At 28.7% G+C, this 24,071-nt stretch overlaps 2 protein-coding genes across 2 annotated transcripts in view; one reads left to right on the top strand and one right to left on the bottom strand.

The window, feature by feature from the left end:
• The window catches only part of LOC142319721 (homeotic protein spalt-major-like), a 504,375-nt gene that overhangs the window by 272,518 nt on the left and 207,786 nt on the right, over window positions 1–24,071 (bottom strand). The window lies entirely within an intron of this gene.
• On the top strand, window positions 8,301–21,701 carry LOC142319821 (uncharacterized). Its single transcript, XM_075357495.1, has 3 exons — window positions 8,301–8,458; window positions 17,130–17,205; window positions 21,429–21,701. The coding sequence occupies exons 1-3, from the start codon at window positions 8,301–8,303 to the stop codon at window positions 21,699–21,701; spliced, it is 507 nt and encodes a 168-aa protein (XP_075213610.1).

Here is a 24,071-nt window from a genome sequence, read left to right as displayed (position 1 = left end):
TCATGTCATACAGCCAGCTATTTCTCTCCCTTTTCTCTCACTTTATCTTTCTCTCTTTATTCTCTTGTCCCCTTTATCCCTCCTGTATTATTACATCGCACTGGTACTGATTCTCATAATTTTCCACCCCATTAGCTTGTTTATTCCTGCTATGCATGCGGATTATAAGGGTAGGGGTACAAACATTGAACTGGTAAAAAGCGAGAGATCCATAGGGAGATAATGTTAAAAAAGAAGAAGAAGAAGGCAGACAGGCACCAAAAGGAGATGAAAAACAAGATAGATGGGGGTAACCGTGCTTCATGCTTCAACATCCCTTCTGTTGTGAATGCCAATTACAATAGTACTTCTAGTATTAAACAAATAAAAACGAATGCCTTCCATGTATTATTCGCTTTTGCTATATCTAATATATTTAAATGTATTTAGAAATGATTATATTAAAAAACTTAAAAAAAAATTGAATATAATTAATTATTTTTCGTGTTTGTTAATATATTTCATAATCATTATTGTGTTTTTCTAACACCACCGGTTTATTGAATATATAATTAGCAAAAAATCTTGCTAAATCTGAATTCAATTATTTTTAAGTAAATGCAAAATATTTTACTTAACTATGTTCATTCCCATAATTGATCTAACTTCAAAACTGTTATAAGATTTCGTAAGTACACGAAAGTTTAAATCAATGTACGGTAAGGTAGATTAATTGAATTAACATGAATCATAATTCTTTTTTTGTGGAAGTGGATTAAAATAATGTAATCGTCTTAGGAGTAGTTAATAATAACAGGATAATTCGTAGTAGTAGTTGGTAATAATAACTTAGAAGTAGTTAAGAGAATAATACAACCGACTGAAAAAACAGGGTTTTTGTTTAGTAATAAAGTAATATAATCCCAAAATTAAGAATAATAATAAAATTAACTTAACTAAGAAGTTAAAATAAGTAAAATTAACCTTTGGATCAATTTATTTTTAAGAAATAGTCGGGAAATAATATCCTCTTGAGCTTGTAATAAATATTTTAAAATTCTTTAAAAGGTGTTGGAAGAATAGTATATATAATTAAAAATTAAAAATTGAAATAAATTTGATCCATATATTTTTCGAAAGTACCTCGTAAACCATTGTTAATAAAAATAAAACTTTCTGTTTAGATCTACAATATTCCTCTTAAACGTTTTGATATATATATATATATATATATATATATATATACCTATATCCACGAAAATCATCAACCAATAGTCCTCTAGTAACTTAAAATAAAAATTTATTTTAAATCATAGTTTTCTAAACTGTTTAAATTTTATATTTTCAAACATAAATTCATTTAGAAATAAACTAACATCTACACTATGTCCAGATAAGAGCTTTACTATATTATTGGCTGTAAATACATTATTTATTAACCAATTTGGCTAAAATTTCGCATGGAAATCAGAAATCATAAAAAGTTTATTTAAAGGATATCAAATTTTTTTTATAATCTTCTTTCTTACAAAAAAGAGGATGGTGCGAGGGCTTATTTGTTTGTTGGTTATATGTGCTCACAATTTTATGTTAGCTGCTATCGGCGCAAAGCGGACCATTCATTCGTTCGTACAATTCATATTTCTTGAACGATTTATACTTCTTGATCTGAACGATTTATCTAAAATTATATTTGTTTTGGGATAAAAAAGGAAAACGTTGGGGTTAGAGGTGTATTAAAAATATCATACCTCAAGAAACAGCTAAAAATGTACAAAATTTAAAGCTTTTCGTTGTTGTTAGGACGCTAAATTCATGAACGTTATTTGGTTACAATTGGCAAAAACATTTAAAAAAATCATGTGTAATGAAAATAAACCGTGCAACATTTTTGCGGTGGGCCGTAGACCAGCTTTTTTCCTAGTATAAACAAAAATTGGTGACTTTCCGAAGTAAATCCTAATTCATACGAAATTTAATTATTTAAAATTATATATTTTATTGTGACATCTTCTGTAAGATTATAATAGCCAGTTGATAGAATTAAATAGCTGTTAAATATCAATTTTCTTATTTCAAAAAAAACATTTTTGTTTTTTTTTTTACGAGCATCAACTGTTTTGGTCATTAGCCCGAACCAAAATACTTATGTATTATTGAGAAAAAGAGAATGTACACTTGTTATAAAAATTTATTAAACAGAAATCTATACACTTCTAATAACACCTTGTTATCATACTATCATGGAGTTCTCTAATAAACTGAACGATCGATTTCTGGCCAATATATACATACAGAAAAACACACACGCGAATCATCAACTGTACTAGAATTTTAACTTAAAACAAAGATTTCTCTCAAGTTTTGTTCACTCTCCTAGTTCTCCTTTTACAAGATCACATACATATTTCTCTCACCTTTTATTATTCTTCAAAGCTGTTCGTATAAAATTTCATCGACCAAACTAATTTTCAATGTCTTTCATTGACTTCCTATACATTTACTTCTAATAAAGATGGTAAAGTATATTTACAAGATTAAAATATATATATTTACTTAACAACAGACAGCTGAAAAAAAGAAGGTTTGAACTATTTGAAACTTTCTAAAGATAGAAAGGGAAAGTAAATTTCCTCTATTTACCTTCACATTGCAAATATATGTGCATATATGTGTGTTATTATATTAAAAGTGATTTATCCTACTAAGTAGCGGTTTGATATTTTTCCATTATAAAACATCAAACCGAATAACGAACTGCTTTAGTTCATCATAGTAGTAGTAGTAGTAATATGTATGAACTTAGACGAAATATTTTAGTTAATATATTTTATTTAATAGTTCTTTTAATCATGTTTAATGTTAAATTAATTTAATAAAAATTAAGAAATAAAAAATACGACTGCCAGAAAAAAAAACATTGAAGGCAAACATTGCTCTATAATATAGGATAATTAAAGAACAAGCGAGTGACAATTTTGTATATAGTATAATTCTGTTATCAATTTTTTTAAATTTATATATACATATTAATATAGCCTATGATACTCCCGGTAACATACAGATTCCAACGCGGGGTCATACACTAAATCGGTTCAGCCACTGAGCTGCTACGGTAGAACAAACATACATACATACATCCTAAATAAAATACAGTCCCTTTTGGGCAGTTGTGTAAAAATATACAAGTTTTTATAGATATTTTACATCAAAAATCTAAAATGTGACAGAAATCTATAGAAGAAATGAACAAAAAAGAAAAGTTATCTGAAAAAGAACAAATGGAAGAAAAAAAGTGATTTAATAAAGGAAAGAAGTCTACTAGTATCTAATGGAGTATATTTAAAGATTAACTTGGAAATTCTGAAAATATTTGCGTGGGGTGTAATGCTTTATGGTAAAACAACGAAGATAAAAGATGTTTAAAATTAGGTGGGTCGATGAAATTCGATATGAACAGGTTTTAAGAGTAATAGAAGTTGAGAAAAAAATGTGATATAATCTTGTAAAGGGAGAGTTTAATTAATAGCGTAATAAAGGGAAATGTACAAGGGAAAATTAAAAAAGATCAACGTTATACAACACGTACGAATAAAAAACCCGCCGGGTTAGTTTATTGGTTAAACTCGTCATCCCAAAATCAGATGATTTTCAAAGTCCTAAGGTTCGAGTACTTTTAAAGGCAGTTGTTTTTATATGAATTGAATGCGGATTACCCGCGTTCTTTGGCGGTTGGGTTTCAATTAACCACGTCTTAGAGGTGGTCGGCCTGAGTCTGTTCAAGACTACACATTTACCGGTATATTTACACTTACACGCCAGATTGAAAATAGATGCCTTGATATCTCTGCAGATTACTGATAATATCATGTCACTGTACTGTTACTCTGTAACCTGGTGGTACATTAAATAAATAGATATACAAACAAAATATAAATAATTTAGGATGTTGGATGTAGTAAATATGTTGTTTACAGATCAGAAAGGAATGTAGAATAAAATGAAGTCGGTCAAAGAAAAATTGCTGTATCTCTCATTCTAGTATTATTTTTAAATTATGATAGTATGAAAATCGATTTTTAATTAAAAACATTTTATTGTATTATTTAAGCATACAGCGAAGAAATTAGCTCACGGATAAAACTCAACATTAGATTAGAAAAGATTCTTATCGATTTATTATTATTTTTAAGGTTAAAAAGCCTTCGCTATTTTCTTTGTCCTCTTTAGAATGGAGAGGTTATGATTAAAATCAAGAAATGTGGGAGAGGAATAGACGAGTGATCTCTGCATTGTGTCCCGTGCTACTAACAATACTCCGACCCGAGTCGGGCAATAGAATAGGAATGACCCATACGATTTAGTGATTTAGTGTACCACACGTGGATTCCACGCGTCTGGATATCCCTTCTTCTTTATATGTCGGTGTTCCTTCCTCTACGGGTCATTTAATCATTGTCACGCCTTTATAGCTTCAAACCAATAAAGAATCTATTTACGATTTCATAATATGATTCAATATGTATTTATATATAATAGTAGATAATGTTTAAGTAGGTATAAGGGTAAACATTTCAATAGGTAGGGGTGGAAACAGAAATCAAATATTTCTATCCGAATATATTCGTAAATATAAAATCTGTTTTGTTAACTTCAACACAGTACTGAATCAAAATGTTATCTTCCATATTTTAAATAACGAATGATTTTTTTATATTATTAAATGAATTAACATATAATTCCACAACTCAATAATTTATCAAATATACATTAAAAAAATTATAGAAAAAAAAATTTTTAATTGTTTTAGTAATTGAAAATGTTGTGTGAGAAAATGGCTTTTACCGATTTAAATAATAGGTAGTCTAATAAGTAGCGAGCCTTTTGCGTACGAGATAGCGTTAACGTCCCAAATCTCAGGATATATGAATCTTATACTCAGGCTTAAGATAATGGACCAAAATATAAATGAAATTTCCGCAAAAATGCTTTACACTTTACAATTCTATTTCGATAAAGGAGCAAATTTTCCGCAGGATCATGAAGAAATCGGTGCTGTTTATGGGCAAGATATGTTACCAAAAGCAACAGCCAAAAGATGGTTTAGACGCTTTCGTTCTGGAAATTTTGATATCCAAGATAGTGGTTATCGAAATCCACTGCCCCACTACGAGGAGCAGCGGGCGACCAATCATAGAAAAAGTGAATGATATTCTGGCAAAAGTCGAGGAAGACCAACATGTAAAAGCAATCATGACATGGTCAATGATCAAAACATCCATCACCAAACAGTATTAAAACATTTGGAGAAATCTAGCTACAAAAAAAAAAAAAACTTGACGTTTGTGTGCCACAGATCCGACTCAAAAAAATTTACTCGACCGAATTTCTATCTGCGAATCTCTACTATTTAAACGCAACAAAATCGAGCCATTTCTTAAGCGATTGATTACGAGTGATAAAAACTGGATAAACTATGACAAAAATGTGCACAAAAAGATCGTGATTGAAGCGAGGAGAAGCTCCATAGTCTGTGGCAAACTGCACACTGACGCCAAGGAAGGTTATGATGTGCGTTTGATGAGAATTGAACGGCATTGTACATCACGAGCTGCTGTCGCCAGGCAGTGCGATAGACTCAGACCTGTACTGTTGAAAAATAGCGCGATTACACCTAGCAATTCAAAAGAAACGGCCTGAACTGATCAACAGTAAGGGTGTCATAATACTACGCTAACAGCGCCAAATCGCATACATCTTTAACAACCCGTTAGTAATTGAGAGAACTTGACTGGGAGGTTTTAATTCATCCACCGCAGAGCCTGGATCTCTTTTCTTGTTTAACCTCCGAGAACACTGTTAGGCATTGCTTCAGGGGATGAGATGAATGATTTGTGGCGTGTGTGAAAATGTCATGCCTGACTGGGATTCGAACCCGGGACCTAGATGAGAGGCTGAGAGCTACCACTTGCACCACGGTGGCCGCACCTGGACCTGGATCTGGATTCTGAAACAAACTGTCATTTGTTTCGATCTCTGTAGAACTCCATGAATGGTATTAAGTTAGTTTCAAAAGAAACCTGTGAAAACCACTTGTCAGAATTTTTTGACCAGAAACCACAGACGTTCTATAGCGACGGGATTATGGTGTTGCCGAAAAAATGGCAGAAGGTCATAAAAATAAAGTTATATATATATATGGTTTCATAATGTTATTATTCTTCAATAACAATAAATATATTCTCAATTTTGTCCTCCAAAGGCTCAATACATTTTAGACAACCTAAAATTATACATTTTATAAATATGTTACGCATAAAGCCGAAATTTGTCTGTTTGTTCTAGCACCACGCGAGAACCAACAAACCGATTCCTTTAAATTTATAGGATACGTTCCTGTTATCCCAGGAAAGTTTTTAAACCATAGACCGAGGCCTTAGGCTCCATGCGGGTGAAGTTCTGAATTAAAGGTATTCATAAAGAAAAAAAAATTTATTCTTTTAATTCATTATTATATATCTACCACCGTAGCAACAGAAATAAGTTTTGAATTTTTTGTAGTCAAACGTGTGTGTAGTTTAGTTATCATTGTTACTACTTTCTGTCTTTTGTAATTTAGTTTCTTTTTCAGGTATCTATAAAGCCTAAATCCTTTAACTGTTATATATCAATATTTTTCTCAAACTGTGAAAGTAAAACGAAAAATGCTTTGGTCCAGGGGTGGGGTCATCTGGCAACACGATAATGGCGATAAATATATTCCTTCTTGACGCTGAGAAAAATAATTTGATCAAGGCTTAATTTCACAATTCCCATTCAAAAAATAATAAATTTCGGTTATTTATAAATTAACTTCAGTTTTATTACAAATTACCCTGATTTTACACAATGAATAAGAAAAATACTTAAAATTATTGTTCTTTATTTCTTAAAGGAGATGTTAAAGCTTTTGCAAACCCATTTTTTTATTATTTTTTTTCATAAAGCAACATGCCATCTTTAAGGTCATTAGCCCTAATCCTTGAAGAATCAAAATATGTGCGGCCAAAAAATTACAAACCTATCTTAATATCATTTATCACCAAATTGTTAATTATGATTCTGAACAGGCGTAAACATATCTAGAAAATTTCGACAATAATTGATTCTAATTTCAGTCGGTTCTTATGATATACAGAAGAAATACCAGGAGTATTGTCTTTCACGTGCTCTCTTGTGAGTTACGGATGGTAGGTTATTTTTTTGTTTTACTAGATAAAGAGAAATGAATGGAATTACTGAACAAAAATTGTGATATCCAAATCAAAAGTTATATATTATATGTTTTTATGGTTCGATTTACAACAAAAGCTTTGTTATTTTTCCTCCCCAATTCATACAAAAACTCAGTATTTGAAGAATAATTTTTATCAATAAAACATAAAATTTATCTTTTTTTAAATTTTCATTTTTAGATACAAAGTATTTCTTTACAAATTTGAATTTATTAATAAATTTAAATCTTCGTATATATAATCAATTTACATTCAAATTCTCTTTTTTTAACTTAAAAAATAAAAAAAGTAACACTAAAGGAAATATAATTTATAGCAATAGATGCTTTAAAACAAAAAAAAATAAAAAATAAGTGTAAAAAAATTCCTTTTATTTCAGTTATAAAAGACTAAGAAATATAAAATTAAGTTTTTCAAGTTCGAATCAAGGAATTCAACGTTGTAGCAATTATGTCACCTAATAATTGGATAGAATTTTTTTTTTTTTACTATTTATTAAATGTGATGATGTTCTTGAAGATTAAAATGTAAATAAGAGAGAACCACTTCCCCCCTCCGTGTTTCTGAGTTCAAGATCTCTAAAATAAACAGTTTCCCACCATCTTTACCTCAAGTTCTGGAATTTTGATTTCAGTTTTAAAATCCTTGCATTTATAAAGATAGGATTATAATTAATTTTTATGGATAAAACACGGGTAAAAGTATAAGACATTATAATAAAATTAAAATAAATATGTAAATAAAACTAAATAATAATATTTTTTGAATGAAAATAATGCTAATTATTTGTATTTTTTTTATTTTACATATGATATATTACAGCTGATTTATTGCTGGTCAATCAGTATATTTATACAAATGTAACCTGAAATATCAGATAAATTTTAAATAACAACATGTAAAAACACTGTAGTTAACATCGATATTCGTTTCTTCATAAACAAATATGATTTAAAATTAATTCTTTTGGTTTTTAAACTTAAAAATTTTTAGTGTTATATTCAAAACAAAATTTTAGTAAATAAACAAATATTTTTTATACACAAAATGGGTGACCAAAATATTTGGGAAATAGGGCAAGGTAGAACAAACTTTTGTCAAAGAATTCCTGATAACCATCAAGAAGATATTTGTCATAATGTTTCCTTAAAGAGAAGGGAAATTTTAGCTAAAATGAGAAAACTTGTGGATGAAAGTTATAATTTGTAAGTAAAATAACACATATTTTAATCCTAACTAAATATTATGATTACGTAACAAATTTTTCGATTTTTAAATACCGATTTAAAAACTGAATACTGATTTTTAAAATAAATTTATTATATTCTAATTAATGATACAACAAAATTCATATTTACTTTAACCTAAAAAAAAAAAACCAAACTTCATTTTTTTTAATAAAATATAAGTTTACGTTCTTAGTTAATAGAGGGAAATCTGACAACATTTCAATGAAGGAATTTCATTTACATAAAACATCTATAAAACTTATAAGTGAATTTTTTTCTTATGTAAAGCTTATTTCTATTAAGTTATTTATTTAATAAACATTCATATTCAAAGATTATTTGCACAGATCACCTGTGTGACGATTAGTGCAAGCATAGCGAAGTATGAATTCAAGGAGCTCCTCAGGCGTAAACGAGTATTTGTAAAAATCAAGCAAAACTTAACCGACCGCATTGACACATTTAAAATCGACTCTCAGACCTGTTTTCTTGATCTATGCAACACCCACATGATACCAATTAATCTGCGTGGAACTGCATTAGTAATATATCTTAATATTATTTTCTCGTAACGGTTTTTACTAGTTATAAAATGCTAATCGTATATCATTTAAATATCAAACATACAATGAAAGATATCAATATTTACATTAGCTATCTAAAAATTTTTTTTTTTTTTTTGTTAAGGCTGATTTCAAATAAGGTAAGTATTACTTGATGGTAAGCATTATTTTGCTATAACTTTATTACTTTGAATTGATTTATATATAACTAGCTCACCGTCGATGCTTCGCCCGCGCTAGATGATTACTTGCGTTTCCCGTAGCGATTAATCTTTTTATTTTATGTTTATAAGTCAAGTAACCGGAGGCAGGAGCAGTCTGCTACAGACACAGTAACAGTGGCAGTGGCTGTGATGCTTGAGACACAGCGCCGTATACTTTCGCAACCCTTAATAAAAAACTGAAAATGGTTTTGAAATATTTATCTAAAGAGTATTTTCAACCCCAGATCTACTAAATACTCCGTTTACTATAGTCGGGATTGGAAAATTTACAATCAATTTACAAAAATGTTGTTACCTTTCTTCATCTCATATCAAGGTTGGATTTAAAAAAAATCTAGAAATTGGTTTATTGACCTGAAGATTACACTTATGAAAAATAATTTGATTTCTTCATTTCTTATGGAGAAATTAAAAAAAAAAAAATAAGAGGGTTTTAAAAATAATTCAAAAATTCATTTTAACCCGTGAAACTCGGAAGGAAACTAAAAAAAAAAAAAAATTGATTTTTAGATGTTTATAATCAATCAATTCAAACCCAGCTTACACAGTGATAGGCACTCAAAGTTCATAATTCACTAAAGTTTGTGCTTCAACCTCCACTACTATATATGAATTTTAGACATTTTTCGAGATGAAATATATTCAAAAACCTTCTCAGTGATGCCAAGAAATATGGATAAGAATTTAGTACCGATAGATCGGTAAAAAAAAACCCTTCCTCTTTATATAATAGTATTGATTATCCGTATCAAGTCGTAGGAGAAAATTTGACTAACCTGTTGAACTATATTTTGGTACGATATATTTGTGGCATGCCCTTTTCTGAATTTGCTGACAGATCATTCATTGTCCTTTTATCAGTAATTGGAAGGTAATAAAATTTTATTATTAAGTAAAAAATGTTCAAGAGTTCTGAAATAATAATAATAATAATTATTATTATAACAATAATAATATATATATATTTCACCAATAAATGAGGCCTATTAGAAATTTTACAATTTTTTCTGTTAATGTAACCAAAAAGAATAAACGAATTCTTATCAGAAATTTTATCCATTGGTTAAAAACACCACTTTTTTTATAAAGAAATTACCCGTAATTTCATCCACACTGGTAAGAAATAAAAGATCTTACAAGTTAGTTTTCATTATTTGGTACAATTTTACAATTTTTTTACAAGGTAATGAATATCTTATGAAACGGACTTAGAAAGAAGAAAATCATTCATAAATCTGAGGCTCTTTTCATAGTCTTTGAGTTACAAATTAAATATTTACTATATTATTAAATATTACAACTTTATAAGGAGAGATTTAGATACTTTTTCGTTTTACCACTTTTTTCGCATAAAATTTACTTAATATAGCATGTTTTATAATAATTGATGAATAAAACATTAGAATAAACACACTAACATGATTTATATACCGGTCATTTCTTTGAATTATTATTATTGGGAACAATAAGAAGTATAATTATCCGATTAGAATTAATACAACCAGGATCAATAATTAAAAATGACCAAATCTATAACACCGTCGTAACATCACATGCATTCATTATAATCTTCTTCATAGTATACCGATTATAATTGGAGGATTTGGAAACTGACTTGTACCTATAATAATCGGAGCACCATTAACAAGATTTTAGTCAAGATTGGCGAGCAAAGGTGTACCTGAGAGATGTGTGTGTGTGTGTGCTGATCATTTATTAAAAAACGCAAAAAAGGTAGGAGGTCCTACCTAATAGAAGAGTCCTCATTTTCAAAAAGAAAGTACAATAGAGGCAGACTTCTTCCTATCAGTGAACATTTGGAGGTATTTGCAGAGAGATTTCAAATATAATCTAACCAAACTTAACCTGCGCTCGCTAACCTTACTTAATTAACAGTAATATTTTGATTATTTAAATAATAAATAATTGCAATAATTACTGAATTTATTATTTAAATAAAACATTAGTATTATTAATTAGACAAGGCTAGTTAGTAAGCAAAGCTAGCATAGGTTAAGTTTGGTTGATTATATTTATAATTATAAGCAATATTGCTTTTATTTTTAATGTGTAAAATATGTTAATATGGAGAATGTTTAAAATGACAGGAAAGAACTAGATGTTAGTGTGTTTTCTCTAATGTATTACTGGGTTATTTTTATTGAGTTATAGGGTTACTACGGCGTTTCTCTAATGTTTTATACACCAATTATTATAAATCATGCTGCATTAAGTATTTTTATGTGAAAAAAGTGGGGGAATAAAATGAAAAAGTACCAGATTTAAAACACTGATTTAGATAATAAATAAATTTGAACAAATAAAAACATTTCTAGCGTTTTATATCTCTTGTATTGAGAAAGATCTACTTAGAAATTTGTGGTGATTGTTTTAACAGGTAATATAGTTTCGGATAAAATATATATGTAAATAGGGCAAGTATTAATTTAAAATATATCACCAAAAAAATCGTAAAAGCTAAGGTTGACTAAATAAAAAAATTTAACATTTCAGATACATTGAAATTTAACATAAAATCAGTAATGCTAATATAATGTATAATTTGCATTATACAAATTAAAAAAAAATTGAATTCATGTATATAAAACGTTTGAATTTAAAAATAGAATATCAAGAAATAAAAAATAAATTAATGTTAAATAAATGATAAAGAAATAAAAGGACAGATTTTAAATAGATAAATGTGTATTTGTAAAAATTCCCACAACTAATTCCCATTCGTAAAGTGAAAACTGCTTGTTTAGTTGTACGATTAGTCAAAATATTTCTAACATTTCAGTTTAACGATGAAAAATTTACTTATAACAGATTCATGGCATTTTAACAGTTGTATTCTGTTTATAACAAGTCAAAAAAAGAAAAACCATTAACTTAGCCTACACTAAGGTACATAATAATCTACAGCCGAATTAAAAACAACACGGTCCTAGATTAAGATACATTAATTTTGATTACTGCTTTATATATTTAATTCTTTTTTTAACGTACATCCTTAACATGTGACATCTTGTATTCTTTGAAATAATTTAAATACGCTATACTGTAGTGTATTTTATACAAAAGCGCGCGCGTGCGCACAAGCAATGAATATAACAGATTAAAATAACTCAAAATTGTAAACGTTTTGAAAAACTTTACGATTACAAAATTTGATCACCCATTTAAAAAAAATTATTCCGTGTTCCATTTATAAAATAATTTTCACTATTAAATAAATAAATTTAAGTCAAACAAAATTTTACAGATTTCATAAATATTAAAAAAAAGTTGTATAATAATTTGTATAATAATATTAAAAAAGTTGTAGGATTTTACCACCACGCGGCTTTTTTCTGATGTGCAGCTTACACACCCACACACACACACAACTTAATTTAAAAATATTTATCATTTTATTTAAATATCATATTTTTTGTTTATTTAATTCAATGATTCTAACTAAAGCGCGCGCGCAAACCGTATTTTATTCGCGAGGGTGCGGCGGTACTTTCTTTTTCCTGTTTAGTATCCGGTAATTACCTTTCAGATAATTCTTCAGAGGATGAATGAGGATGATATGTATGAATGTAAATGAAGTGTAGTCTTTTACAGTCTCAGTTCGGCTATTGCTGAGATGTGTGGTTAATTGAAACCCAACCGCCAAAGAACACTGGAATCCACGATCTAGTATTCAAATCCATATAAAAGTAACTGCCTTTACTAGGATTTGAACCTTAGAACTCTCGACTTCAGCTGATTTGGGAAGACGCGTTCACAACTAGACCAACCCGGTAGGTGGATGCGGCGGTACTTGCGGACACTTTAAATACTTTTTACATTTTAAATATTATTCATTTATTTAATTCTACCGCTCACCTGTGACTTTACAATATAGAAGACAACTACAGCAGTTGTACGTCAGTGCTACACTGGTGCTTCTTGTTGTGAGAGGGCGCAATAATGACACAATATACCCACTTGGCTATTAGTTTATTTAGAACATTTTTTGAATTGGGGATGCGATTTTACAAAAAACGTTTTTGGAAATATCTTTTTAATTGTTAACAAATGTGCCTAAGAAAACTATATATAAGTAATCTGCCAAATTTGGTCAAAACCGGTCGAGTAGTTCAGAAGATATTAGGTGATTTAAAGTGTGGACACCTAACATCGAACACACAGACATGTAAACGAACATTCTGAAATTTCCATCTGGTATTTTGCGTTCCTTAGATGTCAAAACGTTAAAGATCCGGTGAAAACCTCATATGCCCAAACTGAATCGATTACCATACTTTCCCTTATATAGCTTATAAGGCTAGCCTTATAAGGCTAGGCGGGAACGCAATAGCGTAGTGTGAAAGAAAATCATTTTGTAAAAATAAAAATGTAACTAAATATTTCGAGCTAATAAAATATTTATTTTTTATATTTATTTAATGTATAATATTTTGTTCAGCCGATACAGTTTCTTATAAGTTATGGTCTATACATTATATAACTGACTACTTTTTCCTATTACAGCAGTTATTTAAAAATATTAATAAATTCAGATATCACCGTAGCAGTTTAATATTATTCATACTGGTCATTATTCAAGGTCACAAATACAGTTGTCATATATACTTTAACACAGTTAAAAAAAAAAAAAAAACTTAAGTATAAAAATAATTTAAAATCTAAGTGATCAGTAACTATGACTAATCTTTAATGTTGATGAGTTATATAAAATTTATATCGTGATTGAATAAAAAAAAGAAGCTATCACTATTATTAATAAAATTTTGTTATTATTATAATAAAGATAACAAATTTAATAACCGTATACTTTGTTTTTGAAAAGCATACAATTTTGTTATTTAATAAGTTCCGACCGATAAATAATATAAAATAAAACTAAAAACATAAATAAAATGAAATTACTACTTTATTAATGTTTTTTTTTTCATATTCGCCATAGTATTATCATAAAGCCTACAAAAAAATAGTGTTAAAACTAGGTTATTTTATTTAATAAAAATGCAATTTAATTGAAAAAATAAAACCTTTAAAGATTAATAATATAAAATAATATTTTGCACTAAAAATACTATAAACATTAATTATTAGCAATATTTTTTGATATTATTTCATACTTGAAAATAATAAATACGGATAAATAGATTTAAATATATCTTACGTAAATTTAATTTTCTCACCTGTTATTATACTCGTATATAATACAGAGCGTTCAGAAAGTTACTGTACACAGGAGTTATGGAAGTTTAATGACGAAATTTTCTTAATTATTACATTGCATATTTATAGAAACGGATATTACAATAATTGAAATAGTTTAAAAAAGGTGTTGAAAATGACCTTTTTTTTTTCCTATTTAGACTCCGGAACTACCGTAAGGTATTATTTCACAGAATGAATGAGGATGATGATATTTACGAATGTAAATGAAATGTAGTCTTGTGCAGTCTCATGTCGATCGTTCCTGAGATGTGTGGTTAATTGAAACCCAACCGCCAAAGAACACCCGTATCCACGATCTAGTATTCAATTTTGTATATATGCTTTTACTGGGATTTGAACTTTAGAACTCTCGATTTCGAAATCAGCTGATTTTACGATGACCAACCCGGTGGGTTAAAATAAACTCCACTAATATCAGTAAAACACTGCACACGTTTAAATTTGTTTTCAAACACTTTAACCAACTGATGTACTGGAATGACTCGTGCCTTATTGCGGTTTATATTTCGTCAATCGTCCGATATTTTTTTAGTGGGTGGTCTATTGCGATACACCGCTTGATCGCCGATTCTCACAAAAAGTACTCTGAAGGAATCAGATCGAACGATCGCGCAGGTCACAAACACCTCGAAATAATTCGTTCATCAAAAAAAGTTTCGTAAAAACTTTGTTAGCTGTGTGCACTGAGGCGCCATCTTGTTCTAACCAGCCTTCATTGATTACCGCTTCTGTTAACTGACTAATGAAGTTTCTTAAAACAGCACAATAACGATCACTATTAACTGTATTTTCAAAAAAGATTGGACCCACAATTCGCATTCTTCTCACACCGAGCCGGATTCCAATTTTCGCTTCGTTTAAAGATCGTTCATATAATTCATGGGGGTTACTTAACCACAGTCGTGTATTTACGAATTAATATACCCTCCCAGATGAAACCACGCTTCAACTGAAAAAAATTGTAATGTCGAGGATATCTACGGAATTTTGGTCGATAAAACGTTTAAACCGTTGACAATAATTTAGTTTTTTGGCACGATCTGTAGGTTTCAAATCTTGAACACATATTAATTTGTAGAGGGAAAGTTTCATTTTTTTTTTTATTATAGCTTAATGTGTCGTAGCAAATCAGATATCTTCTTGCTGTGCTAACTAATGCATTGACTTTAATAAGACTTTCGGCTATAGCATGGAAAATATCAAACAGCTTCTGTTCGTTTACTTTAGGCGGTCTTCTACTATGATCAGCGTATTTTATCTGTAAAAGACGCTAATCATAGTAGAACATGATATGGCCTGTTGCTTAAAGTTTTTCGATAAGAGTTTGAACTGCATTGCTGTGAGGAAGATGTTCAACGAGTTAAAGTCGTTCCTCTACCGAAAGAACCGTTACGTTTCTCGGATCTATTGATTCCGATAAACGAAACAAAACGAAGTAACGTTCAGTCATAACCCATCAACTGAAGTCTTTGGTTATTACTGAGCAACGCTCAACTAACCCATAAGGCAACCTACCTAATGCCGAAAGAACAGAATGCAATACGTAATTCTAAAGCATACTGCCCGGCAATTTTCCAAAAGTACTGTAGATTAATTTTTATAATAAGAATACGTATTGCGGTGTAACGGGTCAATAGATTTCAGTATCAATTTTTTGTACTTCACCATGCACGAACGTTTATGTTTTGACATATATTTCGCTTAATATCACCGAAATGGATGGACCATATAATCATGTAATTTGAGGTAATAGGTAAATGACATTAAGTAATCAAATTAATTTAAATATCTAATAAGTGGATTTTGTAGTTTCTCATTAATTTTTATTAGGTAAAAGTTTTCAATAATACTGTCGGTATGATTTTAATTTAAAGATAAATTAATTCAAAAGTATTTTTTCTACTGCTATATTATAAAGATTGAATTAGCGGCTAGAACCTGTATCATAATGAAACAGATTTTCATTATGAAACTGATGTTCAACCGGTTAAAGTCTACTTTTTAACCATCAGCCAATCAGAGGCTGATATTATTTTATTGTATCAGCAGTTTTTTCTTCTGATTTTAATACAATTTAGTAGTTAGCAACAGAGATTATTTGAAAGTACACCAATAAGTAACTAAAATTTTTATATTACACTGTTTATACTTTTGTTATTTACGTCGGATTCTGAGGATGAAATGTTTTTAACACCGATCGATATTATAGAAAAGGCAGAATTTAATAGAAAAATAAACCTACTGTCATATAAATATATTGTTTAATCTATTTTTCGAAAAATTAAAAATAATATATTCCGTAAACGATGTATTCTATCGCTTATTTAAATCAATAATCTCAATATTTTCTCGGCCGTAGAAAAAATGCGTTATGCAAAATCTATAATGGCCATTAATACATTCTTGCAAAGTTTACGACACTCGTCAAGGTTCTTATAACTTATTTTATTTTGCAGTTGTGCATTAATGGCTGTTATTATAGACTCGTAGCATAATTTACTTTTAATTTATAAATAAATTATTTCGAAAGCAAAGTATTTAATTAACAATCTGATGTCTATTTTCAATAGATAGTAAGAATTTCAATTGATTTATCACAACTAAACGCGGTTGTTTCAGCCCGATTTGTGATCAGTGGGATACAGAAGACACTTTGAACAATACAAAAGGTCCGTATAGGTTTGGAAGAATTGAGGTAATGAAATATTATGTTTACTTTTAAGTTAGATATATATTTTTTGGCATTACATAAAAAGTGTATTTTTAAAAATACATTTACTTCTATAAACGTACTAATATAATTAGTGTAATAAATCTACTACTATAAATGAGTATTTACCTATTTGTTTATTAATTACTTTACCATTACAGCCTATTAGTCGTCTCTATAACGGCCCTCCGTGTCCTTCTTTTAACTTCTAATATTTTTCTCCAGCCCCTTTATCGCATAAAAAAAGTCCTCGTTCACTTTATTCCCCTTTATCTCTTCCTTAGCCTTATGCTTTTCTATTCTGCCCTAAAATTCCCTTTAAAAATAAGTTTTCATTTTTTTTCCTTCCTAAAGGTATACCTTATTAATCTAACTAAATTTTCTTTTTCTTTTAGATTTTTTCCTCGATTTCCTATTCTTAATTGATCCAATGTTTAAACCTTCCTATCAAACCACCTTTACATTCTTTTTCATATTAATCAGGGAAAAATATTAACTAAGCATTAATTTAAAATAAAAAAAAAATCCTTAATTTCCTGCCTTTAAACAAATATTCTTTTTACAAATGTTATTTAATATATTTTAAATTATAAATATGGTTTTAAACCAATTATAATTTTTATTTTATAATTAAGCTCACCGGGCTGGTCTAGTGGTTAAACTTGTCGTCGCAAATCAGTTTTTAACAGCTGATTTTAGAAGTAGAAGATTTTCAGGTTTAAATTCTAGAAAAATTAGTTGCTTTTATACTGATTTGAATACTACACTGCCGATACCTGTGTATTTGGGTGGTTGGAGTTCAATTAACCATACGTCTCAGGAATGATCAACCTGAGTTTGTACAAGAATACATCTTATTTACATGTCATGTGTATATATATATATATATATATATATATATATATATATATATATATATATATATATACTCATCTCATTGTAGGGTGGAGGGGGGTTTGCTTATTGTTCACTAATTGAACAGATTGCAACGTATACAGTAGGAAAATAAAATTGAATAAATTTTATAATTAGTATTATAAAATTTTCCCTTTATCCATGAAATTAAATGTCGGAGCATTCTTTTTTTTTATTCATGGAGTAGTATACTAAACAATTTTTGTCGTGATCTATAAAATTTATTTTTTTTTATTTTTTTTTTTTTTAACTGAATTTTTACGGGCATCGACTGCCGAGGTCATTAGCCCTCGTCACATTCTTTAAAAGAAATTATTATCTCCATCAGGATCGTCATATGTAAGGGTGTAAAGGGCCCTTACATTTTATTTAAAAACACAAACTTCACAATAAACATTAATTTTTTTTTTATTATTATTATTATTTTCCAAACAGAATAAAATGTTTATCTGTTTATTTAACATCCATGTCTTAATAACTTTTGTTAACACTAATTTCACATTACGTTATTGCAATTTTATTCGTTAACTGAATATATTTGATTAAAAATAATTTAATTTTATCAAAGTATTTCTGTCTGTCTCATACAAGAATTTAAAAAAATTAAAATATTTACCTCTAAGGACTGTCAAATCTTGATTAAATATTTATTATTTTAATTAATTTATATATTTTTTTATAAAAATAATTAAATAGAATTATTTTTTAAAATACATCAATTTTCATGTACATTTCATCCGTTTAATTTCTACATAATTTTAGATTAGAATAACTTAGCAGACAAAAATTGATGTTAAATAAACTCCAGAGATAATTTATACAGTTAATTAATAACTAATATACAAAATGCTTCAGTAAATTTTTTCTCTTCTTTATAGGAGTATTCCTCTCATCAAAATAATGGAAAATTTTCATGTAAACATACGTTTTGTTTTCAAATTACAGCAAGCGAAATATTTTGCCCAAATTTCTGCTAAAAAGGACAATTAATACTATACTGCCCTGGACAAAATTCAATCCTACGTCCGTGCGGTTATATCTAGGCACACGTCTGGGGTGCGCAACGACATCCTATTTTTGTAGTTTCTCTTAATCGGTCAACTGGCCAATGGTATTGTTCGTACTCTCCCTGCAGATTACGGGATTGGTGGCCCGAGTTGTCCTAGCTGGTTTCTATTGTGTTTTTCAGTTTTAATGCTTACAGCGAAGTTGAGAGGCACGACCATGATCTTGTTTTTGCCTACGTAAGACGACAAAGCATCTTAAGCTTCAGACACCCTGAGAATTAGAATTGGTGACCGTCAGGAAGGTGAAGAAAGAAAAGAAAAAAAGGATGGCCTAAGCGTAAACCTGGGGGATAGATGGTATAGTTGAAATTTTTATAGATTTTTTGGCGAATTTTCATTGAGGAGAAGTATTTAAGAATTACGGGATTTATTACAGCCATTTTGACGTACACGATAACATTCCTTTGAAATGGAAGTACATTTTAAAGTAGCAAGGGCCCTGTACACCCTTATCATCATGTGCCTTTTGATGTTTTAATGTCCTTTGAGAAATATACTTCTGTATTATCTATCTGTTAAGACTATTTTTCTGGAAAATTATTGTACCAAAGCGGGAAAGAAATTTTTTTCGGGAGGAAGGGCTAACGACCAAAGCGGTTGATATTTGTAGTCTTGCTCCCCCCAAAAATAATAAAATTAGAAAAAAACAAAACTATTCTGTAAGACAAATTATTTATATAAATTATTTCAGGTCACCTAAAAATTGGTTCAAGATCTGTATCCCAAGTACTTTCCGAAAAAAATTGAGATAAAACCCAAAATATTAGAGTTGAAAAACGCGTTTTTTACTTCCTCGTACGAAGTAAAGGAAATACTGTGATCGCGTAAAATCTCGGTTTTCAGATTTCAACGGAAATATCCATTTTGATCATCCGTGAATCCATTTTGACTAGTTTCGGCATGACGTCTGTAAATACGTATGCATGTATATGCTATGTATCTCGCACAACTCAAAAAAGATTAGACGTAGGATGTTGAAATTTTGGATTTAGGACTGTTCTAACATCTAGTTGTGCACCTCCCCTTTGGATTGCAATCGACTGGATCAAAAGTGTCCAGAAAAGTCCGAAATCGAAATGTTTTTTGGACTTTTTCTTAACTGTAGTAATAAGCTCTCATTGAGAGCTCTTCAACGATATATCATATTTTCATATCGGTTCATATATTTATATTTTCATTGGTTCCAGAGTTTACAAATAAATAAAAGTTTAAAGAATGAAATATTTGGATCTTACAAGTGCAAGGCACATCGGTTCGAATCGGACTTTATATAAATATATATATATTTTTTTAATTTAAATATATTGATTTATTAATAATTTGTAAAAAAATGTTTACGATAAATGATAATCCAATCATTACAATAAAAAAATATAATAAAAATAAATCATAGGTTATTAGTGAAATCAAATTTTATGTACTTTTCATATTTAATTCAAAAATTTTTACAGAGGTTTTAATTGTTATAAATTAATATATTTAAATTTAAAAAAAAAATAAAAATTAAAAAAATAAATAAATATATAATGAGGATTACAATCGAACCGATGTGTTTTTGGTTACAGATCCGACACGTTCTCACTTACACCAACCACTTAACTACTTGAGCGACATGAAATAAAATTAATATATAAACTAATATAAAATGCTGATACGGACACCACAAAAAAATGTGATGCAATGTGGTGTCCACCAAAATGCAATTGTTTAACTGTTTACTTTATTAAAAAATTAGAGGATCGTATCTCACTTTCAAATGTAATAAGTTTAAATGAAGAGCAACATAAAATGTGTGTATGTAATTTAATAGGCGTACAAAGAAGTCTTGTGGTGTGTCCACATCAGATTTTATTTTAAGAAAATTTATTTATTTGTTTAAATTTGCAATAATTAAATGAAACTTAAGGGTAAAAATTTTAGTGATTTTATTTCGAGAAAATTTATGTAATCAACTTAAAAAAATAATAAATGAAATTTAAAAATTTCGGTTTTAAAAAAGTTTTAACATTAATTTTAGAGAAGAAATTTCGGTGAAATTTTTCCCTAGTCTTTACTGAATAAAAATAGTTTCTAGAGCCGATTACGTAATGAAATTTTGTCATTATTTTGATGAGAGGATGATAAGTACCGTAGAAACTTCCTGAAATATTTTGCGTACTGATATTAAGTTTAATTAAAAATTTATAAAAAACAAGTAATAAGTAAACGAATAATATATTTTTTCAGCCTGCTAATGAATACAAAGAATTAATTGGTGGTCAATTAATTTTACGTTGTGACTGTGGAAAACGAAACGGTCTTCAAGATGAATGCAGGCGATGGAATTGTCGAGGATCACCAAAATGTAGAATAACACCGTTTCCTGAATGTGATCCGTTTAAGGGATTACCATCTGATAAATCTATACCGGCATATAAACCTAGTAAGGAATTTTATACAACAATATTTGCCGGGCCTGATACGTGTGAAAAATGTGAATGTAACACAGTTGACTTTTAAAAATAACTTTTATTTAATTTATTACAATACAAATAATATATTCTTCTTGATAAAGATATTAAATCTATAATGATATTCATTTTTACATTAATCAACTTTAACCGAACGCAAATGTTACGCGCTGCTTTTTTTTACGTAGTGGTTGTTGATCAATATTTTGAAAAATTTTTAACTTTTGTTTCAAAAACTACAAGCATGATTTTAATAATTGAATGTTATTAAAAAAAAAGTAATATGTAGTAATGGGTTCAACCTCTCTTTAAAATTTGATTTCCAATTAACTTTGCGATTTAGCAGCAAAGAGAATTTAGTTAACGAATTACTAACACGCAAATCAAGAGCTTTTAAATACCAAATTATTTTAAAATACAAAAAAAAATTAAACATAAAGAAAAAGAGAGGCGTATTAAAATAATACGTGTATAATATTCTATGTAAAACAAAATTAGAGATGATGTTGAACATAATTGTAATTATACTTCAATTGAGATGGTATGAAGGATGGAAAATACAAAGAGGATGTAAAAGCTCTCTTTATTGTGTGGATTATAATATGCGCGCGTGGCTCGAATGAGTTTACGCGTGCAAAATACAAGCTACGTTATGCGGGTACCTCAAAGATTAATTTTATACATGAACTGAACCTTGAAAATAGTCCTAATATGTAAGCACTTGAAATTTTATTTAATATTTTTTTTAATTATTAATAAATATAAATAAAATTTCTTTAAGAAAAATCAAAGAATAAATTCTAAACCTTTTGAAATTTAGGAAATTTAGGAAAAAATAATTGGAGGATGAAACAAAGAGATGGAAATTTTAAAGTTAGAAAATGTGAAACTATGAAGTAAAGGTAAGAATTTTAGTTATTTGACATTTGCAGATGATGTGGCGATCTTGTATTTGTTTATTAACACTTTGACCTTTGACCTCAGTAGTTGAGTAAGTAGCGTTTCGGCATTTTATGCGGAGGTCCAGGGTTCGAATCCCGGACAGGGTTAGTATCTTTTTTTATAAGTCACCAATTTTTACCGGGCTAATGACCATAGCTGTTATGATGCTCACTCTTTCATAATAATAATAAAAAAAATTATTAAATTTATTTTTAAAATTACACGACAGTTTTCCATTAAAAAAAAATAATTATTCAAATGACATCGTTCCCACGATTTTCTCTTCTTTGCAAAGAACTATTTCTTTGTATTTTAATAATAATAATAATAATATTACGAAAGATTATTTTCCGATTGAGCCTGTGACAGCGTGATAAATCGAAAATAACATTATACTTCTTTCCTATTTTTATATAAGGAAATATTTATATATATTTTTTTCTTCAATTCCATTATATTATTTTAAAAAGAAGAATTTAAAAAATTATATATTTATATTTATTTATAAATAAATTATAATCGATTTTTCATTTGTAACACCTTTAATTAAATTTATAAAATTTACTAAACAAATTATTTCTCAATATAAATAACGAAAACGAAAAAATAAATTTGTTTGATAAAAATTCGTATGTTATTAATAAATAATGAAAAAAACATAATTATATCTGAAAAAAAATAACCCCTCACATTTACTAATCACATTAATTTCTATTTTTAACTATTATTGCGCAGTATGATGTATGAAAGGTTCTTTGCGTAGAGTCTCAAAGCAACAGAATTTAGTTTTTACGGAATGTGAAACTTGGCCGTCGTTTCAAATTACTCATATTTTCGGATAATTAATAATATGTTACACGTAATTAAAATTTTAAAATGACCGCACTGTAATAAATTGTACTATTTTAAATGTTAGCAGCTATTAAACGAGGAGTCATTTTCTTCTGTATTTTAATTGATTGAATTCTTAAAAGACAGTACATAAATAGGTTTACAAATTATTAAATTATAGAAGCAACATATTTCACTTAATAAGTCAAAATTAGTAAAAAACTACATAGTTTGACTAAAAACAAACTTTACAGGAATGATAGGAAACGGTAAAATTTCTGTTTTTGTTTTTTGTTTTTTTAATTTAAAATAAACTAGATGATTTTTGACGTGAAACCTCTTTAAAATCACACCGAAACATACATGGTACTAGAACAGATATTTGTAGCGTAAAGAAAAGTTCTACATCGTCATGCCTTAATAACTCCCTAACTATTAGTCTCATGCGATGTCATTTTATATTTTACACGGTCAGCTCACCGATAAGACTTTGATTTTGCATGACTGTTGAGCGGGTTGATGGGGAGGGAGCACAGCGCAGATCGGCCAAAATTGGCGCTCTCGCTCATTTTCATTCAGTGTAGCTCACGACTTAGAAGTGATAGCACGGTGATTCGTGTGTTTCTGTTTAGGGTTTGTCGAGATA

Source organism: Lycorma delicatula, chromosome 2 (genome assembly GCF_047948215.1).
Source record: "Lycorma delicatula isolate Av1 chromosome 2, ASM4794821v1, whole genome shotgun sequence".
Taxonomy (NCBI): domain Eukaryota; kingdom Metazoa; phylum Arthropoda; class Insecta; order Hemiptera; family Fulgoridae; genus Lycorma; species Lycorma delicatula.
The sequence above is the reverse complement of the archived record's forward strand: the minus strand, read 5'-3'. Positions and strand labels throughout refer to the sequence as shown.